Raw genomic sequence first — 20,721 nt, 5'->3', positions numbered from 1 at the left:
GAACCTGGTTTACCTGAGGGCTAACTATTCAGGAAAAAATCTTTATCATGAAGACTTTTTAGTTTAATTTCCAAACAGGAAATTTATTCACAAGTGTATTAGGTTCTCCAGAGAAGCAAAACCAGTAGTACACACACACACACACACACACACACACACACACGGGGATTTATCACGGGAACTGAGTTCATCATTATGGAGGCTGAGAAGTCCCAGGAAGAGCCATCTGCAAGCTGAAGAACCAGGACAGCCAGTGGTGCAATTCAGTCCAATTCCGATGTCCTGAGAACCAGGGGAGCCAATGAAGTATCTATCAGCTGAAGGTATGAGAACATGTGTGTGTGTGTGTGTGTGTGTGTGTGTGTGTGCGCGCGCGTGCGCGCGCGCTGGGGGGTGCAAGTCCTGGAGTCCAAAGGCCCAAGAACCAAGAGCTTTGATGGCCGAAAACAGGAGAAGATGGATGTTCAGACTCAAGAGTAGAAAAATTCATTCTTTGTCCACCTTTCCGTTTTATCTTGGCACTCAATAGACTGGATGATGTCCACTCACATAGGTGAGGCTGGATCATCTTTACTCAGTCTACTGATTCAAATGTGAATCTCTTCTGGAAACACCCTCACAGACACACCCAGAAATCATGTCTTAAACTATCTGGGCATCCATTAGCCCAGCCAGGTTGACACATAAAATTAACCATCACGACATGGCTCAAAAGTCAAGAAGTATAAAGAAAACAAAGTGAAAAGTTTTTTTTTTTTTCTCATCGCCATCCATTATCTTCCAGTTTCCCCACCCTATCCTCATGGAGTTTGTAGTATAGTGAACAGGTAGACAACCAAGAAATTATAATAAGGTACATTCAGTCTTCTCATTATCAGTAATTTTTTATTAGGTTTCTAGGTTCTGTGAGGAGGGTGTTACAGAATGCTGAGCTGGGAAGCTTCAATCATCAGATTTTAATATTTGTCAGTGAAGGGTGTAAAAAGATGGAGAAAAACTGAGTTAAAGGAATGAACTGCCACAGACAAAAATAAAATGGTCCCTTGGCCTACTTCTTGGAATCTCTATTGCAATAATTGCTATGTGTGTGGCAACTTCCTGGAGGTTACTTATATAAAAATGTATCCTGAAGTAATTCAAATGTGTCATGCTAATGCTCTGTCCACTTCTTACTAAAATGTATGGGTTAAAATTAACAATAATACTTTTGTCTGGGTACTGAATCTAAGTAGAAATTACTCATTTCTAAGTTGTAATGTATTGTATATAAATGTAACATTGTTATAATACAATTATATGTACACAATGGAAAAATGTAATATATTGTGTATATGTACAAATGTACATTTGTTGTGCAATATTGTGCAATATAATTGTAATATTTTCAAGTCCTATATGAATAAAGCTGTTATTTGCATGACTGTGTCCTATGAATAGTTATGGAAATGAATAAATAAGCTTTTTAGAAACAGTTTCCAGAGCCATAAACACTTAAATATTTGTGCCTGAATTTTCTCATCAATTCTTTAGGTGTTTACCCCTAAACAAAAGAATCTGTCTTTGTTTTTCATGAAATCATTTTTCTGTTTTGGCATACATTTCTTTTTCATTTTAAAGTCTGCAATCTTTATTATATAACCTGCAGGCTATATGTGTGAGGTAATCCACTCCCCCCCTCTGTTGGAGGGGGAATGTTTTCCTGTGTCACTCTATAATTTGTTTTGCAACAATTATTGCTATTTGTAATCATATCTTGTAATCACAAGAGATATATAGCTGAATTTAGAATCTGTTGAGAACACAGAAGGCAGCAGCAGTGTTTCTAAATGTCACTGACTTAATTATTTTAACTCATAAAATTTTTAAAGGTTCAAATGCATCAACCCAAATCATCCATTTCTGAAATGTATTTTAGATAAATCCCTTGAAGTGTTCTTTTGTTGCAAATGGGTGTCATTATGCATTAGTTTCTTTCTCCAAATCCCTGCAATCCCCTAATCTAATTTCCAATAAGACCATCTATCAGACAACTTATCTCTAGTTCCTGTGTTTTAAAATTACAGAAGCTAAATGTTGTGTTCCAGATTGTTTAGGGAGTCATACCTAGAAGCATTTGGTGCCTTACACTTCTTTCTATTCTTTCGATTAAGAAAACATAAATGTGTACATAACTGGTGTATTTTCCAATTATTTTAGGTGAACTTTACAAATGCATTTTAACCCTTTTGTGGGGACCTATTTTTCCTTTTTAAAAGTACCAGCCATTCAACTTTGAATAACAGACAATGGAGCATTATTTTTTTTGAAAAATAAATTATCTTAGGTAAGAGTTTTAGCGTTTGTATATATTAATCATTTATTTTCCCTGTACTGCTTAAAATGTATTCTTAAATTTGTATGTTGGGCAAGGCGTGGTGGCTCACACCTGTAATCCCAGCACTTTGGGAGGCCGAGGCAGGTGGATCACAACGTCAGGAGTTTGAGACCAGCCTGGCTAATATGGTGAAACCCCATCTCTACTAAAAATACAAATCAAAATATTAGCCAGGTGTAGTGGCACATGCCTGTAGTCCCAGCTACTCGAGAGGCCGAGGCAGGAGAATCGCTTGAACCCAGGAGGTGGAGGTTGCAGTGAGTTGAGATCGCACCACTGCACTCCAGCCTGGGTGACAGAGTGAGACTCCATCTCAAAAAAAAAAAAAAAAAATATATATATATATATATATACACACACACGTGTGTGTGTGTGTGTATATATACATGTGTATATACACACATATATATAATAGGTTTAGGTTATGAGATAGAAGATAAAGGAGGAAAAGCAACATAGGACGTATTTTATTCCTATTGAAATGTTGTTTTTATTTTCCTTAAAAAGGGATAAAGTGGGATATTAGTGCCAATTTTGGCAGATGAGTAGTCTGGTGACAAATAACACAGTAATAAATCGATGGCCCCCTTATACCTCCACTGGTAACTAAAGTTTACATTTGGTAAAGAAGATAGAAGCCTTTGCAGCTGCCTTAAATTATTCTATGGAAACAAGTGGTGCATATATGTGTGTGTGTGTATTGTTTTTTTGAGACAAAGTCTCACTCTGTCACCCAGGCTGGACTGCAGTGGTGCGATCTCGGCTCACGTCAACCTCCACCTCCTGGGTTCAAGCGATTCTCCTGCCTCAGCCTCCTGAGTAGCTGGGATTACAGGCGTGTGCCACCATGCCCAGCTAATTTTTGTATTTTTTGGTAGAGACGAGGTTTCACCATGTTAGCCAGGCTGGTCTCAAACTCCTGACCTCAGGTGATCCACCCACTGTGGTCTCCCAAAGTGCTGGGATTACAGGCTTCAGCCACCGTGTGCAGCCATAAATATATATGTCTTACCGTGTGCAGCCATAAATATATATGTCTTACCTTGAGTTGTTTTCATGACTTACTCACACGGTGGAGACTGAAAGAAATTGCTCGGTAGGTCAATTCCTTTAGGTCACTGAGTCCCGACAGAAATAGTCCACAAATTCCCCTGGTTTAGAGGCAATGATTTCTAATTCCTAGCTCCCCACTTGGTCCACAGTATGCTCATCTGGAAAACATTTAGTCAGTTCTGAGGAGATTCTAAAAAGAGGCAACCCTTGGTCAACTGTCTGCCTTTCATAAAAGGTCAATCAAATACATGACCAACAAAGACATACATTTCTGAGCCATATGGAAAAAATAATTGACTTAATGGGACCCTGATCACTTAAAAGAATAGATGCGTCTCTTAAAAAGAAAAGTGTATTCTCTCATCGGTTCCAATATTTTCATAATATTTAAGGCTCTCAAATGCTAAATAAAAATATTAAAACATTTGAGTGAAATGTGGCACTGTTTCTGATTTTCTATAAGGTTATGATAAATTTACTTGACAAAATTTAACTTTAAATGATCATGTTATGTTAAGCAGAATTAATGAAAATAAATGTTACCATCTAAATAATAAATATTTCCTAATTGAGTAGCTAAGGTAAAAATAATGCTAAATTATCTAGTTTTTAATTAGTAATTATTCAACAGAAGATTTCTCCCTGCTAATTATCTTTCAAGATTCAGGTGAAAAGATACTAAGATCTTTTAACAAAACCATTCATTTAAGTCCATTATCAAACTATAGTACCTTAACATTTTATGGTATGAGATTCTCACAGCCAAAATCATTGGCTTGTTTTCCTGGGTAATATTTCAAACCCCTGTGAAAAATGAATAGTTGCTTAGAAAAGAGGGCTAATTAAGTCATAGTGTCATTTATGGCATTGCCCAAAACTGTCACTCTGCTCATATATTTTCCTTTCTTTCAACTTACAGCCCTCACTATTTTTTGATAACTGGAAGTTTTCTGAATTTCGCATCTTGAATACCTCACTGTTGTTCTTTATCTGCCCACCAAAGAAACAATCATGTTGAAACTGCATTTTTTAATATGCAGAAGCCACCACATTTGTCTAAAACTTACATTCTGTAATATGTAAAGAAACAATAGTATGCAAACTACAGTTTTATCCTTGCAATCAATATGAATGTATTACACTATAAATTGTTTATGGCCTACACTTCTGGCCTTAATTAGCCATCTCAAAACGTCATGCTGTAGGTCAAATGGGGTCATAAGAAACATAAGTGGCTTACCTCAAACCAACATCACTATTAGAAAGTAACTTAAAACACATGCTTTATTGGTATTCTAGATTTAACATCATCTTCTTAGGAAAGATAACCTGGGGTTCCAGAATTATTAATTTTTTTAGCAACCTGTCAGAATCAAATTCTATGCAAATTAAATAAGAAACTAAATTGGAGTTTCACTAAATAGAACCTACAGAATTTGCTTGTTGTTAATGCTGGTGGATTTCTTTGAAACCTTAGACTAGTTAAATACTAAATAGCTAGTCAGAGTGGAGACATTGCTAGAGATTATACTAGACAGCTGTTGACTGAGATTTCACAGGGCAGTTTTAGACCTTGTTTATTTGTATCTCCAGTAGTTAGCCCAGGAGTTTTACTCCAAGTGCTTGTTAAATAATATAATGCATATTAAATTAATACCTTAAAAAGACAACCTCACTCTAGAAAAACAAAAGACAACCTCAAAATTCTATAAATTTAGTAATAATACTAGTTGATCACTCAGAGCACGTAACTCACCTTATGAAGAGGGGCTTTCAGAGTTGTGTTCAATTTTGTCACTTTCAGATGAAAATAAAAGTGAACACTGGAAGAACATCTGTAAAATTACAACCAAAGACAACCATATTGTAGTTCATCATTCATTCCCTACATTAGATTGTGCTTGATATTTCTTCAAAAATTCAATGTTAGTAAAAAGTTTGATTGTCCTAGTGAATTTAAGGATATTAAAACTCTATAACCTATTGTTCCTTTCCTTTCTTAGCTTCCCAGGAAGATTTGGGGCTAAAGTCAATGCCTGATTATATTTTCTATATTAGGTTGGGTGTTTTTGTGGTTACCATTTCCTTGTTCCAGTGTTTCCCTTTTTATAGTTTAATCCTTTTTAGAAATGTGTGCTGTACATTATGAATTAGTGGCAGTTTTTTATTCTTAATCCTCATTTTTCAATTGTTTTTGAGCTTTCAGAACACATTGTTCGCTACTTCTTGATTTTTTTTTTTTTTTTTTTTTTTTTAGACAGAGTTTTGCTCTCTTGTCCAGGCTGGACTGCAGTGGCACAATCTCGGCTCACTGCAGCCTCCATCTCCCGAGTTCAATCAATTCTCGTGCCTCAGCCTCCCAAGTACCTGGGATTATAGTTGTGCACCACCACGCCCAGCTAATTTTTGTATTTTTAGTAGAGGCAGGGTTTTTCCATGTTGCCCAGGCTGATCTTGAACTCCTGGTCTTAAGTGATCCAACTGCCTCGGCCTTTCAAAGTGCTGGCATTACTGGCGTGGTTGAAACTCTCTCTTCCTTGCCTTTCACTATATTCTTTCGGTCAACAAATATTTATTGAATACTTAATAGTTGTCAGGCACTGTTGTGATTTCTCTCCCAACTCAACGATCCTGTTCCTCATCCCATTCACTCTCACTTCTGCCCCGTAAATGGTGCAGGTCCACCAAGGTTCTGTCATTTATTTTATGATGTTCTCAATTCTGCACTCTGCCTTGATTTAGGAACACAATCCCTTACTTGAAACTTTTGAAGCCACATATGCTTCAAAATTCTGAATTTTTGGATTTTAGCAAAGTCATAGGTTGTAACAACCATATATTTTGTAACACTTTACATAGAGAGGGGCAGCACTCTTTAATCAAATCTATTAATATTTCTGCAATGAAATATATGAATGTTTACACAAAGCGAGATAGGGACTATGACTACTATAGTAGAATATGTAGACTGTATAAGCCTCACTGCATTTTTTTTTTTTTTTTTTTTGAGACAGGATCTCACTCTGTCACCCAGGCTGGAGTACAGTGGCACAATCTCGGCTCACTGCAACCTTCATCTCCCAGGTTCAAGCAATTCTTCTGCCTCAGCTTCCTGAGTAGCTAGGACTACAGGCATCCACCACCATGCCAGGCTAATTTTTGTATTTTTGGTAGAGATGGGGTTTCACTACACTGGCCAGGCTGGTCTCGAACTCCTGACCTTAGGTAATCCACCCGCCTCGGCCTCACTACAATTTTTTTTTTTTTTTTGAGACGGAGTCTCGCTCTGTCACCCAGGCTGGAGTGCAGTGGCCAGATCTCAGCTCACTGCAAGCTCCGCCTCCCGGGTTTACGCCATTCTCCTGCCTCAGCCTCCTGAGTAGCTGGGACTACAGGCGCCCGCCACCTCACCTGGCTAGTTTTTTGTATTTTTTAGTAGAGACGGGGTTTCACCGTGTTAGCCAGGATGGTTTCGATCTCCTGACCTCGTGATCCACCCGTCTCAGCCTCCCAAAGTGCTGGGATTACAGGCTTGAGCCACCGCACCCGGCCCTCACTACAATTTTTACCAGGTGTTGCAGCTAAATGAGTTTTGTCTTAGAAAATTCTTTTCAAACCATTTTTGATTTTGAGATTGCAGATAAGGGATGATACACCTCTTACCTTTTCTACTTTTCTAACTGTTTCTACTTTAAATATTTTAAGCAAATTTTGTCTCCAATCTGTCTGGTCCTACATTTCCAAATATTTTCTGGACATCTTTACTAAAGGACCTATCAAATACTTTAATTTGTACCAAAGCAAATGTATTGCCTTCTAACCCACTGATCTCTTTCTTGGTTGTTACTCTCTCTAACGCTTAGCATCATCACTGACAATGGGTGCAGGCCTTCATTACCTCTCCTTTCAGTTTTGTGACTCCCTAAACTAGGCTGGATAGGCTAATTTATTCATGTACTATGTTAGACATTGGCAAATACCAATAAGGCAGGCTTAACTTCAGGTTCCCCACTTATAAGGACCTCTTCTTAGTGGAGAAGGCTAATTAAAGGATTAAATAAATTAGAGAACATTGGTACAATGGGCTATTTTGGAACCATTAAAGACAATGAGATGACTATGTCAATTGCCAAGACATATTAAGAAAAAATGCATGTTGCAGAATAGTATATTGAGGTCCTATGAACAGATAGTTCGTCTATATAGAGAAAGTCCTGGAAAGCTATATACAAAAACATGCATATTAAATTAATATTTTTTGGCCGGGCGCGGTGGCTCAAGCCTGTAATCCCAGCACTTTGGGAGGCTGAGACGGGCGGATCACGAGGTCAGGAGATCGAGACCATCCTGGCTAACACGGTGAAACCCCGTCTCTACTAAAAAACACACAAAAAAACTAGCCGGGTGAGGTGGCAGGCGCCTACATGTAGTCCCAGCGACTCGGGAGGCTGAGGCAGGAGAATGGCGTGAACCCGGGAGGCGGAGCTTGCAGTGAGCTGAGATCTGGCCACTGCACTCCAGCCTGGGTGACAGAGCAAGACTCCGTCTCAAAAAAATAAATAAATTAATTAATTAATACTTTTAAAAGACAACTTCACTCTAGAAAAAACAAAAGACAACCTCAAAATTCTATAAATTTAGTAATAATACTAGTTGATCACTCAGAGTATTTAACTCACCTTATGAAGAGATGCTTTCAGAGTTGTGTTTAATTTTGTCACTTCTAGATGAAAATAAAAGTGACCATTTGAAGAACATCTATAAAATTACAACTAAAGACAACCATATTGTGGTTCATCACTGATAGCAGTGTCTCTGGAAAGACAATGTGGATTTTATTTTCTGATTTTTCTTCTTTTAGTGTTGAAAATTTTCAGAGAATATGTGTTTTAATCTGAAAAGGGATTATCAAATTAAATGTGATGAGATATATGAATGAATAAATATAATGAAGAAAGGAATATAACGCGAAGAGGCAGGGCATGGTGGCTCACGCCTGTAATCCCAGCACTTTGGTAAGGCAAGGCGGGCAGATTGCTTGAGTTCAGGAGTTCAAGACCAGCCTGGGCAAAAATCACAAAACTCTGTCTCTACCAAAAATACAAAATATTAGCCGGGCATGGTGGAGCACACCTGTGGTCCCAGATACTTGCAGGGGCTGAAGTGAGAGGATCGCCTGACCCCAGGAGGTCAAGGCTGCAGTGAGCTGAGATCGTGTCACTGCGCTCCAGCCTGGTCAACAGAGTGAGGCTCCCGTCTTAAAAAAAAAATAAGGTGGGAATACAGTACAAAGTAACTAACTCAGGCTAAGTTATGAAAATCTTAGAAAATGCTTTCCTTTGAGTGCAGCAACAGACATTCCAATTAGAGCAAACAGCAGACCCAGTGGTACCCATTTCTTAAAGGGTACAGTGTGGGAACGGCAGATTGGGTGCTGGAGAGTAGCTTCAAGGGGAAACAAGATTTGACATTGAGGTTAGATATGGAAGATAGTGAAAAGGACTGGAGATAGTCAAGTGTTTCTGGGCAACTGGGTGGCTTATGGTAGTAGCTTTAAAAGAAACAGGGCTAATCAAAACCACAGTGAGAATGCTACTTCATAGCCATTAGGACAGTTATAATAAGAATAAGTCAGTGAAGGGCTTCAACTTGTTGGTAATATGGACCTGCTCTAGTTGGCGGGGAGCCTCTGGAAGTTGCTGATTTTTAAATAAAATACTTTTTTTTTTTCTTTTGGAGTGTTTTTAGATGTGCAGAAAAGTTACAAAGATAGTACAGAGAGTTCTCATATAAGCCCTCAACCATTTTGTCTCCCTTAATATTATCTTACATTATCATGGTACATTTGTCAAAACTAAGAAACCAACACTGGTAAATTATTATTACCTGAAAGCCAGTCCTCATTCAGATTTCACTGGTTTTTCCATTAATGTGCTTTTTCTTTTCCAGGAGTCAGTACAGGATCCCACAAAACATTTAGTTGTCATGGTCTCCATAATCTCCTCACTCTGAGTTCCTCTTCTCAGTCTTCCCTTGTTTTTTGTGAACTTCACAGTTTTGAGGGGTGCTGATCAGAAAGTTTGTCGAATATTCCTCAATTTGGGTTTGTCGGACATTTTCTCATGATTAGCCTGGAGGTAAAAGTTTTAGGAAAAATACCACACAGGTATTTTTATCACATTATTTTAGAGGACACATCATTGCTGATGTTAATCTCAATCACTTCATTTAAAATGTTTGCTAGGTTTTTCCACTGTAAGCTTCCCAGAAAGTTTTTCCTTTCCGTACTTCTCAGGCTTTTAAGCTGTACATTATATTACAAGTGGTGTTTAATGCGATTTTTTTGGCTGGGCGATGGGAAGAGGGTGGAAAAAAGAAGGTCAGTTATATAGCTAAGGTTGTCATAATAATTCAAGTGATAGAGGACAAGCACTTGGACGTCTAGTGGCAATAGTAGATGGTAAAATGGATTGGAGATATTCAAGTGTTTCTGGGAAACTCGGTGGCTTATGGTAGCTTTAAGAGAAACAGGGTAAGACAAAACCAGTGAGATACCACTTTATACCCATTAGGAAAGTTATAATAAAAAGTCAGATAATAACAAGTGATGGTGAGGATGCAGAAAAATTAGAATCCATACACACTGCTGATAGGAATGTAAAATTGTGTGGCAACTTTGGAAAATAGGCAGTTACTCAAAAAATTGAACATATTTACTATTTGATGCAGCAATTCCACTTCTAGGTACATACTTGAGAAATAGAAACACAAGTACACATAAAAATGTATACACAAATCTTCATAATAGCATTACTCATTATAACTAAATGTCAAAAACTACCCAAATGTCCACCAATTGATGAATGAACAAAATGTGGTATATCTTATTTAGCCATAAAAAGGGTGGAAACACTAACATGCTACATTACAACACAGATGAACTTTGAAAATGCTATGCTAAGTGACAGAAACCAATCACAAAAGACCACATATTATGATTCCATTTGTATGACATGTCCAGAATGGAGACAAATCTAGAGACAAAAAGTAGATTTATAGTTGCTTAGCACTGGGGGAGTGGGTGGATGGTGGAGGGATTAGGCTATGATAGGGCAAATGGTATGAGTTTCCTTTTGGGGTGATGAAAATGTTTTTAAATTCATTATAGTGATGGTTGTACAACCCTGAAAACACTAAAAGTCATAGAATTGTACACTTGAATTTGGTAAATTGTATGGTATGTAAATTATATCTCAATGAAATTACTATAAAAAAAATCTGTAACACATGGCAGGGAACCATACTTGTTCAAACTACACTCATTCAAATTGAAGTGCTGGTGGGACATCCAGGTGTAAATGTTGAGCAGCTCAAAACTTAGGTTGGGCCTAGAGATATGGCACCACAAATCATTAGCATAAAGGAGTCACTTAACAGAAAGCAAGATAATTCATTTAGTTCAATTTACTAAACATAGTAGCTGAAGGGAAGGTTTCAAACAGGGCAACTTCAACATTTAATAGCACTGAGTTTTCAGGGGTTAACACAGAATGAGGACTGACTCTGATATGGTTTGGCTTTGTCTCCCCACTCAAATCTCATCTCAAACTGTAATCTCCACGTGTTGAGGAGAGAGGTGATTGAATCAGGGGGGTGGTTTCCCCCATGCTGTTCTTGTGCTAATGAGTGAGTTCTCAAGAGATCTGATGACTTTATAAGGCAGTTTTCCCTGCTCTTGCTTGCTCTCTCTCCTGCTGCCCTGTGAAGGTGTGTGCTTCCTCTTCTGCCATGACTGTAAGTTTCCTGAGACCTATCCAGCCATGTGGTATTGTGAGTCAATTAAACCTCCCTTGTTTATAAATTATCCATTCTTGGGTAGTATGATATCTTTATAGCAGTGTGAAAATGGACTCATACAGTTAATTGGTACCAGAAGTGTGGGGTACTACTATAAAGATATAGAAAATACGGAAGTGACTTTGGAACTGGGTAATGGGCAGAGGGTGAAATAGTTTGGAGGGCTCAGAAGAAGACAGGAAGATGTGGAAATGTTTAGAACTTCCTAGAGACTTGTTGAATGGTTTTAAACAAAATGCTGATAGTGATATGGACAATGAAGTCCAGGCTGAGGTGGTCTCAGATGGAGATGAGGAACTTATTGGGAACTGGAGCAGAGGTCAGTCTTACTATGCTTTAGCAAAGAGACTGGCAGCATCTTGCCGCTGCCTTAGAAATCTGTGGAACTTTGAACTTGAGAGAGAGAATCTGAAATTGGAACTTATGTTTAAAAGGGAAGCAGAGCATAAGGTTTGGAAAACCTGCAACGTGACTAAGAGATAGAAAAGAAAACCCATTTTCTGGGAAGAAATTCTAGCCAGCTGCAGAAATTTGCATAAAGTAATGAGGAGCCAAATGTTAATTGCCAAAACAATGGGGAAAATGTCTCCAGGGCATATCGGAGATCTTGGTGGCAGCTCCTCCCATCACAGGCCTGGAGGCCTAAGAGGAAAAAAAATGGCTTCCTGTGCAGGGCCAGGTGCCCGCTGCTGTGTGCGGCCTCGGAACTTGGTGCCCTGCATCCCAGATTTTCCAGCTCCAGACGTGGCTAAAAAGGGCCAAGGTATAGCTTGGGCTGTTGCTTCCAAGGGTGCAAGCCCCAAGCCTTGGCAGCTTCCACGTGGTGTTGGGCCTGCAGTGCACAGAATTCAAGAGTGGAGGTTTGGGAACTTCCACCTAGATTTCACAGGATGTATGGCAATACCTGGATGTCCATGCAGAAGTCTGTTGCAGGGGCAGAGCCCTCATGGAGAACCTCTGCTAGGGTGTTGCATTAGGGAAATGTGGGATTGGAGCCCCCACAAAGAGTACCCACTGGGGCACTGCCTAATGGAGCTGTGAGATGAGGGCTACCATCCTCCAGAACCCAGAATGGTAGCTCCACTGAGAGCTTGCACCTTGTGCCTGGAAAAGCCAAGGACACTCAGTGCCAGCCCATGAAGAAGCTGCAGAAGGCCATGAGAGCCCACCCCTTGCATCAGCATGCCCGTGATGTGAGACATTAAGTCAAAGGAGATTATTTTGGAGGTTTAATATTTAATGACTGCCCCACTGGATTTTCGACTTGCATGGGACCTGTAGCCCCTTTGTTTTGGTCAATTTCTCCCATTTGGAACGGGAGCATTTATCCGATGCCTGTACCACCATGGTATTTACAAAGTAACTAACTTGCTTTTGATTGTACAGGCTCATAGGTGGAAGGGACTTGCACTTGCCTTATCTCAGATAAGACTTTGGACTGTGGACTTTTGAGTTAATGCTGAAATGAGTTAAGGCATGGGGGGGCTCTTGGGAGGGAAGGCATGATTGGCTTTGAAATGTGAAAAGACATGAGATTTGAGAGGGGCCAGGGGCAGAATGATATGGCTTGCTGTGTATCCCCAACCATATCTCATCTTGAATTGTAGTACCCGTTATCTCCATTTGTCAAGGGAGAGACCAGGTGGAGGTAACTAACTACATCATAGAGTGGTTCTCCCATTCTGTTCTCATGATAGTGAGTGAGTTCACAATGAGATCTGCTGGCCTTTTTTTTTTTTTTTTTGAGACGGATTCTTGCTCTGTCAGTAAGCAGGATCTCAGCTTACTGTAATCTCTGCCTCCTGGGTTCAAGCAATTCTCTTGCCTCAGCCTCCGGAGTAGCTGGGACTACAGACATGCACCACCATGCCCAGCTTTTTGTAATTTTGTAGAGATGGGGCTTTGCCATGTTGGGCAGGCTGTTCTCGAACATCTGACCATAAATGATCCGCCCACCTCGGCCTCCCAAAGTGCTGGGATTACAGGTGTGAGCCACTGTGCTCAGCTGATCTGATGGTTTTATAAGGCAGTTTTCCCTGCTCTTGCTCTCTCTGTCTCTCTCTCTCTCTGCCTTGTGAAGGTGCCTGCTTCCCCCTCCACCATGATTGTAAGTTTCCTGAGGCCTCCCCAGTCATGTGGAATTGTGAGTCAATTATGCCTCCTTTGTTCATAAATTACCCGTTCTCGGGGAGTATCTTTATAGCAGTGTGAAAATGGACTAATGCAGACTCCTTTGGCATTCAAGACAACATTGTTAATGAGACTGGCTGATGTCTCTCCTCATTTTCAACTAGTCTCTGAATGGGAATACGTTCGAGAAATGAACCATTAGACAATTTCATTACTGTGTGAACTTCACAGAGCATACTTACGCAAACTTAGATAATACATCCTATTGCTCCTAGGCTACAAACCTATACAGCATGTTGTTGTACTGAAGACTTTGTACAGTTTTAATAGAATGGTCAGTATTTGTATATTTAACTGTAGAAAAGATACAGTAAAAATATGGTATAGCCCAGGCACAGTGGCTCATGCCTGTAATCCTGGCATATTGGGAGGCCGAGGTGGGCAGATCACTTGAGGTCAGGTGTTTGATACCAGCTTGGCCAACATGATGAAACCCCATCTCTACTAAAAATACAAAAATTAGCCAGGCTCAATGGTGGACAACTGTAATCCCAGCTACTCAGGAGGCTGAGGCAAGAGAATCTCTTGAACCTGGGAGGCAGAGTTTGCAATGAGCCAAGATCATGCCACTGTACTCCAGTCTGGGTGACAGAGCAAGGCTTCATCTCAAAAAACAAATTACAGTACAGAAGATTAAAAAATGAGTTCCAGACCAGACCAGGTAACATAGTGAGATCCCATCTCTACCAAAAAACACAAAAATTATGTATATCCAAAAATATGTATGGATGTAATGGTGTGTACCTGTAGTCCTAGCTTCTTAGGAGGCTGAGGTGGGAGGCGCACTCCTGCCTGAGTAACAGAGCAAGGCCCTGTATTTAAAAGAAAAAAAAAAGATACACCTGTGTAGGGCACTGACCATAAACTGTGCTTGCACACTGAAAGCTGCTTCCAGGTGTGAGTGAGTGGTGAGTAATGTGAGGACCTAGGACATTACTGAACCCTACTGTAGACTTTACATACTTAGGTCACAATAAATTTATAAAAATATATTTTTCTTTCTTCAATAATAAATTAACCCTCGCTTATTGTAGCTTTTTTACTTTATGCACTTTTAAATTTTTTTAAACTTTTATTTTTTGGATGGGGTCTTGCTGTGTCGTGCAGGCTGAAGTACACAGCAGCATGACTATTGCTCACTGCAGCTTCAAACTCCTGGGTTCGAGCTATCCTGCCACTTTAGCCTCCCAAGTAGCTGGGGCTATAGGCATGCACCACTACACATAGAACATAGAAAAGGTATGGTAGGCCAGGTGCAGTGGCTCATGCCTGTAATCCCGGCAATTTGGGAGGCCAAGGCAGGCAGATCATGAGGTCAAGAGATCGAGACCATCCTGGCCAACCAACATGGTGAAACCCTGTGTCTACTAAAAATATAAAAATTAGCTGGGCATAGTGACACATGCCTATAGTCCCAGCTACTCAGGAGACTGAGGCAGGAGAATCACTTGAACCCGGGAGGCAGAGGTTGCAGTGAGCTGAGATCGTGCCATTGCACTCCAGCCCAGGCGACAGAGCAAGACTCCATCTCAAAAAAATAAGTAAATAAATAAAAAAGGTAAATTTTCTAAAAACATTTTCACTCTTTTTTGAATAACACTTAGCTTAAAACACACTGTACAGCTGAACAAAAACATTTTTCTTTGTATTCTTATGAACTTTTTCCTATTTTCAAAATTAAATTTTCTTTTTACATTTTAACTATTTTGTTAAAAACTAAAACACAAGCACACATACTAGCCTAGGCCTACACAGGGTCAGGATCATCAATATCACTGTCTTCTACCTCCGTATCTTGTCCCAGTGGAAGTTCTTCAACGGTCATAACATGCAAGGAACTGTCATCTCCTATAATAAGGCCTTCTTTGGGAAGACCTCCTGAAGGACTCTCCTGAGGCTGTTTACAGTTACCTTTTTTCCTGTAAGTAGGGGTATAGTTTAAAATAATGATAAATAGTAAACACATAGCCAGTAACATGGTATTTTATCAAGTACTATGTACCATACATAATTCTATGTGTAATACTTTTATATGCAGCTTACTGTGCTGCTTGTTTACACCAGCATCACCACAAACATGTGAGTAATGCATTGTGCTAAGATGTTATCATGCCTTTGTCTTTAGGCGACAGGAATTTTTCAGTTCCATTATGATCTTATGGGACCACCATCATATATACAGTCTGTCATTGACCAAAGTCATTATACAGCGTATAACTGTACAACTGTCTTCATTTCACGTAATAGAATGTTTTACCGTAAGTGGTTATGGCAATGTCCTCAAGTAATGAGCAGAGTATTTTTGGATGACAGAAGTTGAAATTTAAGATTATACTAATTAAAACTAAATATTTTTGGTATATAGTAATCTATATGGATTTAGAATTATTTTATTTCCTTATTCAAGACAATAGGTCAAGCCATAAAACCTAACTGGCCACACAGGTCATCAGTTATTCTATACTACCTTATTCCAAACCTGCCACATCTTCCCTGCTCACCTCCAACATGGTGCTAGAGAGAAATCCCATACTAAAGATAATGACAGTTGAAAAGAAGAAAAAAAGAAGAATAAAAAAGTCAAATGATTCCATCAACTCTTTCAATGACCATATATTCCTTGTTTGGAATTTAGTAAATGCTGTTTTAAAACCCAGGAAGGCTGGGCATGTAATCCCAACACTTTGGGAGGCTAAGGCTGTAGGATTGCTTGAGGCTAGGCATTTGAGTCCAGCCTGGAAAACACAGTGAGACCTCATCTCTAGACAGAAATTTAGGAAAACCTAGCTGTGTGTGGTAGTGCCCACCTGCAGTATGAGCTACTCGGGAGGCTGAGCCCAGAAGTTCAAGGCTGTAGTTAGCCATGATTGCACCACTGTATTGCAGCCTGGGCAACAGAGTGAGATCCTGTTTCTACAAAAACAAAACCAAACCAAGCCTGTAATCACAAATTACAGAAGATGTAAGATTCTGTTTGCCTTTTCTTGAGATGGAGTTTCGCTCTTGTTGCCCAGGTTGGAGTGCGATGGCGCGATCTCGGCTCACTGCAACCTCCGCCTCCTGGGTTCAAGCGATTCTCCTGTCTCAGTCTCCTGAGTAGCTAAGATTACAGGTGCCTGCCGCCATGCCTGGCTAATAGAGACGGGGTTTCATTATATTGGTGAGGCTGGTCTAGAAATCCTGACCTTAAGTGATCCACCCGCCTCGGCTTTGCAAAGTACTGGGACTACAGGAGTAAGCTACCGCGCCCAGTCTGTTTGCCTTTTTAATGTCATCTAATTCATTTTATAAGTAGAGTATCAAGGAAATAATTATCATGGTATAGTCTGGGAAAAGGTGAGTAAATCCCTAACACTGCTGGCCCAAAGTTTTATTTGGTAGGTCTAAATCTTGACCTTACAGCTATGAAATTTCAAGTTTGTGCTTGAATACATGACTAAAACAATGAAAATGAAAAGACCAATAGTATGTACCATTTTAGTTTTTATTAATAAAATAGAAACCTAAACTCAGACAACTGCTTTATTCTTGCATCTAATCTGACCATATATTGGAGTAGCAATTCTTTATAAAAGGACTTAGGTGAGAACTGTCAATATATCAGTTCCATCAAAAACTCTAGGTTGGAATATCTTAAGAAGAGTAAATTAAATATGAGAAAGCACAGAAATCTCTCCCTCAAACAAGAGGGGCTTCCTTTAATAGTCTTTAATATAGCTCATTTGCAATTGTATGAAAATCCATCACGATCAATCATGTTGCACAATCCCTAAAGGATAAAACTGAGGGAACTCATGGATAATTTTCACAGCTTCATTGTAAAGTCCAAGATCTGAAAGAAACATTTAAGCAAACATTTAATCTACAGTGGAAAGTTGTAACATCAATTATTATCTAAGAAATTTTTACCTATTTCCTTTTTCTCATCCTTTTGGAAGTGAATTTCTAGAAATGGAGATACGGATTATGGATTCTTGTATTTAACTGTGACGCCAAAAAAAAAAAAAAAGACATGGGAGTACCAACCATTTTGATGTTCATTATACAGGCAGTTTCTGCCTGGTAGTGTTTGGGTGTTATGCATTATTCAGTTCCTTCAATTTATATATTACAACAAAAAAACTAATGCTATTTTTGTTATATTAAAAAAATTATCTTTCGACAAATATTAATTAATCTTTATTGAGTTTCCTACATATATAAGCACTACTTAGAAGCAGGTCAAAACAAAATGTACCTCCATTTTCCTTTAGGATCACAAAATTCTATAGAAAAGGAAAATATAGCAGTACTAAATCTCTAGACCAATATATATCAAATTAAAAATAAAAAGTTTTCCTGCTAATTACATAAAACCAGTCAATACTAGAATGCTTTATTTACCAAAAGGATGGTTATCTTCTTTAAACTGGACATAAGATGTACACAAGATGGTGGCCTTGGCGGTTACTTTTCCAACCACTTCCATAATTCCAGAGATTTCTTCATCAAGCTAAGGCACAGAACAAGAAGTCAATTTGGTGTTATCACATTTTCAGTTGACAATTAATTTGGAAAACTGTTATACAGGTTACTAACCTTTCACTTCAAGTAACAAAGTAATTTTAAAAATTACCAATGCAAAAGTTAAAATGTAACTTGTTAACAAATGTTTTGAGTACTTAACTGTCAGCATGTTAACATTCCTGTTACATTTACTAGTAGCTTCAAGTCCAAAGCTACAATTCAAGTTAAAGCCAAAACCACTATTGAAAATGTCCAGCATTTCTATAAGCAGTAATTTCCTATGAGAGGAATCTTCTATAATCTGTATTTCACAATGTGTTCTGTACACATTAACCAAACAGCATATGGATTTGTCTTCACAAAATGCCAAAACAAGTTTTAAGTATGTTAAACATAAAATGCAAAAATAAATAAGTAAAAGCTGAAATATATGAACAAAAATAGAAAATAAAATAAAATTTAAAACTCTTGAGGGGCTGGTCGAGGCAGGAGGACTGCCTGAGACCAAGAGTTCAAGACCAGCCTGAGCAACATAGGAAGACTATCTCTACGAAAAACAAAACAAAACAAAAATTAGCCAGGCATGGTTGAGCATGCCTGTAGTCCCAGCTACTGGGGAGGCTGAGATGGGAGCAACTTGATCTCGGGAGGCTAAGGCTGCAGTGAGCCACGACGGTGGCACTGCATTCCACCCGGGGCAACAAAGTGAGACCCTGTCTCAAAATAAAAAACAAAAACAAAACAAAAAACCTCTTGAGGAAGAAAAAAGCAATTTAAATTTTTCTTATGTGATTTTATAGTCTTTCATAAGGAATGCGAATTGTTAGCCAGCATTTATGGGATATGTTCAAAAATCATGAAGCCCAAAAAATCATTGGTTAAAAATGTAAAAGGAAATATAATGAGAGAATAGTACAAGAATTTAATTTTAGAGCCAGGGACGTTTTACCAGTTCATCCTTTTTAAATTCATTCCAAAAAATTAGAAACATCGGCAACAAACCAAATCCAGATGAAGAATTAACTATAATATATGAGACTTATTAATATTTAAACATACGGGTTCCATCAACTCGATGGTTCCATTTTTTCCTTCTCCATCTGAAAGAATAAACATTTTTCCAGTGGGATGAATCTAAAAACGAAACATAAGATTAAAATCTCACTGAAACAACAACAAAAAAGTTTGACAAACGATGAGTACATTGATCCTTAATTGAGCACAAATCAACTGTTTTTTGAACAGTTTATTCGTTCTATTCATTCAGTTTATTCAACTTATTAGTTCAAATTATAATCTTACGCTACCAAATCTCTTCATGGAACACAGTTCATTTTGAATCTCAGATAAACAAGGATTTTTTTTTGTAGTGTATAAGTAGGTTCTGTATTTGCTAAATATGGCAACCCTATTCTAATAACAAATCAAAGGAAGCCCACCCTATCGAAAAGTGAAAGCTGCTGGCACTCATGATTTAGACAGCACATATCCCATGGAGGGTATGTTTTAAAAATCAGGCATGATGAAGTAAAAGGAGAACTGGTTGCTAGAATATCTGTGTCCTACTCCTGGGAAGCAGCTGTAAAGAGCGCTGTCACATCGCGTTTGAACGCCACCTTTGCCACTTGCTGAGTTTCTGAGCATTTTAGTCAACCACCTACCACTCATACTCAGTTTCCCTACTTGGCAAGTCAGAGCAACACTCATTTAAGGAAAAGGATGTGTGGATGAAATGAGCTACTAAGTAAGTCTTTATATAATAGTTTTCTTTTCCTCAGCTTTTCAGGTCACTGATTCCAAGACTTTGGGCCTGTTTCTCGCCTGTAGAATGAGGGAACTTCACTTTAATAGTGGGGTTAGATAACTCACTACTCCGGGACCCAAAGCGGACAATCAAGGCATGTTTTACAGAGAAGCGATTACAGGAAACGAGGTTTGCAAAAAGAAGTAATTTCAGAAGAGAAGGAAACCAGCAGATTAGTTTTGTCGGCGTCCGTCACGTCTGAGTAAACTAAGAAATCTGAAGGTAGATGTGGGAGTCGTGTTTATAATATCCCTTATGTAAGCACGGCCAGAACGGAGGCGACGGGCACTGGAATTTAGAACGCAGAGCATCTGAAAACACCTTGTTTCCGTGTCATAAAAGAGGCACCAAAATGGGGCTACAACGGCTAAAGAATTTCCAAAAAGTCTCCTTTTGCAAAACAAAGGATTCGGGAGCGCAGTGATCTGAGGCTTTCCGTTCTTTTTCATCCGCCGTTATCCACTCAGAATCCGCCACCCAGGCGGTCATGGGGTCCCTCCCTCCAGCTACGGACGGGGACCCCATGACTGCGAACCCGCATACCTTTTCCAGCCTCCCTACGAAGCAGACAGGCTTGTCGATGAACTGAGCTAGCATGCCGGCGTTGATGCGCGACCTCGGTAACTCCATCATGTCCACCATGATTATGGTCCAAGACTGCAGCTGGCGGGAAACCCACGGACTACTGAAACTGTGCGCCCCGCGAGTGTCTATGGGGCAGATTCCCCGGCACCAATCAGCGAAGACTAGCGCTCCAGCTTCGCCAATTAAATGCGCGGAAACCTAAATTGCAATCGCGCTGTCTCTGAAAGGGGTGGAGAAGGGGCGGGATGCGTCCGGAAGTGGAGATTGGCTGCTTAGTGACGCACGGCGTCCTGGAAGTTGCCTGATACAGGGCGAGAGGCAGTGGAGGCGGGGCTTGGATGGGGGCGGAACC

The 20,721-nt window shown here is 39.4% G+C and overlaps 1 protein-coding gene and 1 long non-coding RNA gene across 2 annotated transcripts; both read right to left on the bottom strand.

Moving 5' to 3' along the window:
* Window positions 1-2,804: 2,804 nt before the first annotated feature.
* Window positions 2,805-9,987, bottom strand: LOC103226498 (uncharacterized). The gene is made up of 3 exons (XR_494851.3): window positions 9,314-9,987; window positions 5,184-5,262; window positions 2,805-3,585 (listed from the first exon to the last, which is right to left on the bottom strand). It is a non-coding gene; the product is annotated as an uncharacterized lncRNA (long non-coding RNA).
* A 6,952-nt stretch (window positions 9,988-16,939) lies between these two features.
* Window positions 16,940-20,710, bottom strand: RPA3 (replication protein A3). The gene is made up of 4 exons (XM_007982065.3): window positions 20,328-20,710; window positions 19,040-19,114; window positions 17,858-17,966; window positions 16,940-17,306 (listed from the first exon to the last, which is right to left on the bottom strand). Exons 1-4 carry the CDS (start codon window positions 20,424-20,426, stop codon window positions 17,224-17,226), a joined length of 366 nt encoding a protein of 121 aa, XP_007980256.1. The 5' UTR covers window positions 20,427-20,710; the 3' UTR covers window positions 16,940-17,223.
* Between the last annotated feature and the right edge of the window lie 11 nt (window positions 20,711-20,721).

This window comes from Chlorocebus sabaeus, chromosome 21 (genome assembly GCF_047675955.1).
Source record: "Chlorocebus sabaeus isolate Y175 chromosome 21, mChlSab1.0.hap1, whole genome shotgun sequence".
In the NCBI taxonomy this organism is placed as follows: domain Eukaryota; kingdom Metazoa; phylum Chordata; class Mammalia; order Primates; family Cercopithecidae; genus Chlorocebus; species Chlorocebus sabaeus.
The sequence above is the reverse complement of the archived record's forward strand: the minus strand, read 5'-3'. Positions and strand labels throughout refer to the sequence as shown.

What these genes read in the sequence shown, in the direction of transcription:
- RPA3 (XM_007982065.3), bottom strand. Translation starts at nt 20,426, where the DNA reads ATGGTGGACATGATGGAGTTACCGAGGTCGCGCATCAACGCCGGCATG. An exon ending in TCGTAGGGAGGCTGGAAAAG is followed by an intron (nt 19,115 to 20,327) that starts GTATGCGGGTTC and finishes TTTCGTTTTTAG; the next exon opens with ATTCATCCCACTGGAAAAAT. An exon ending in CCATCGAGTTGATGGAACCC is followed by an intron (nt 17,967 to 19,039) that starts GTATGTTTAAAT and finishes TCTGTGCCTTAG; the next exon opens with CTTGATGAAGAAATCTCTGG.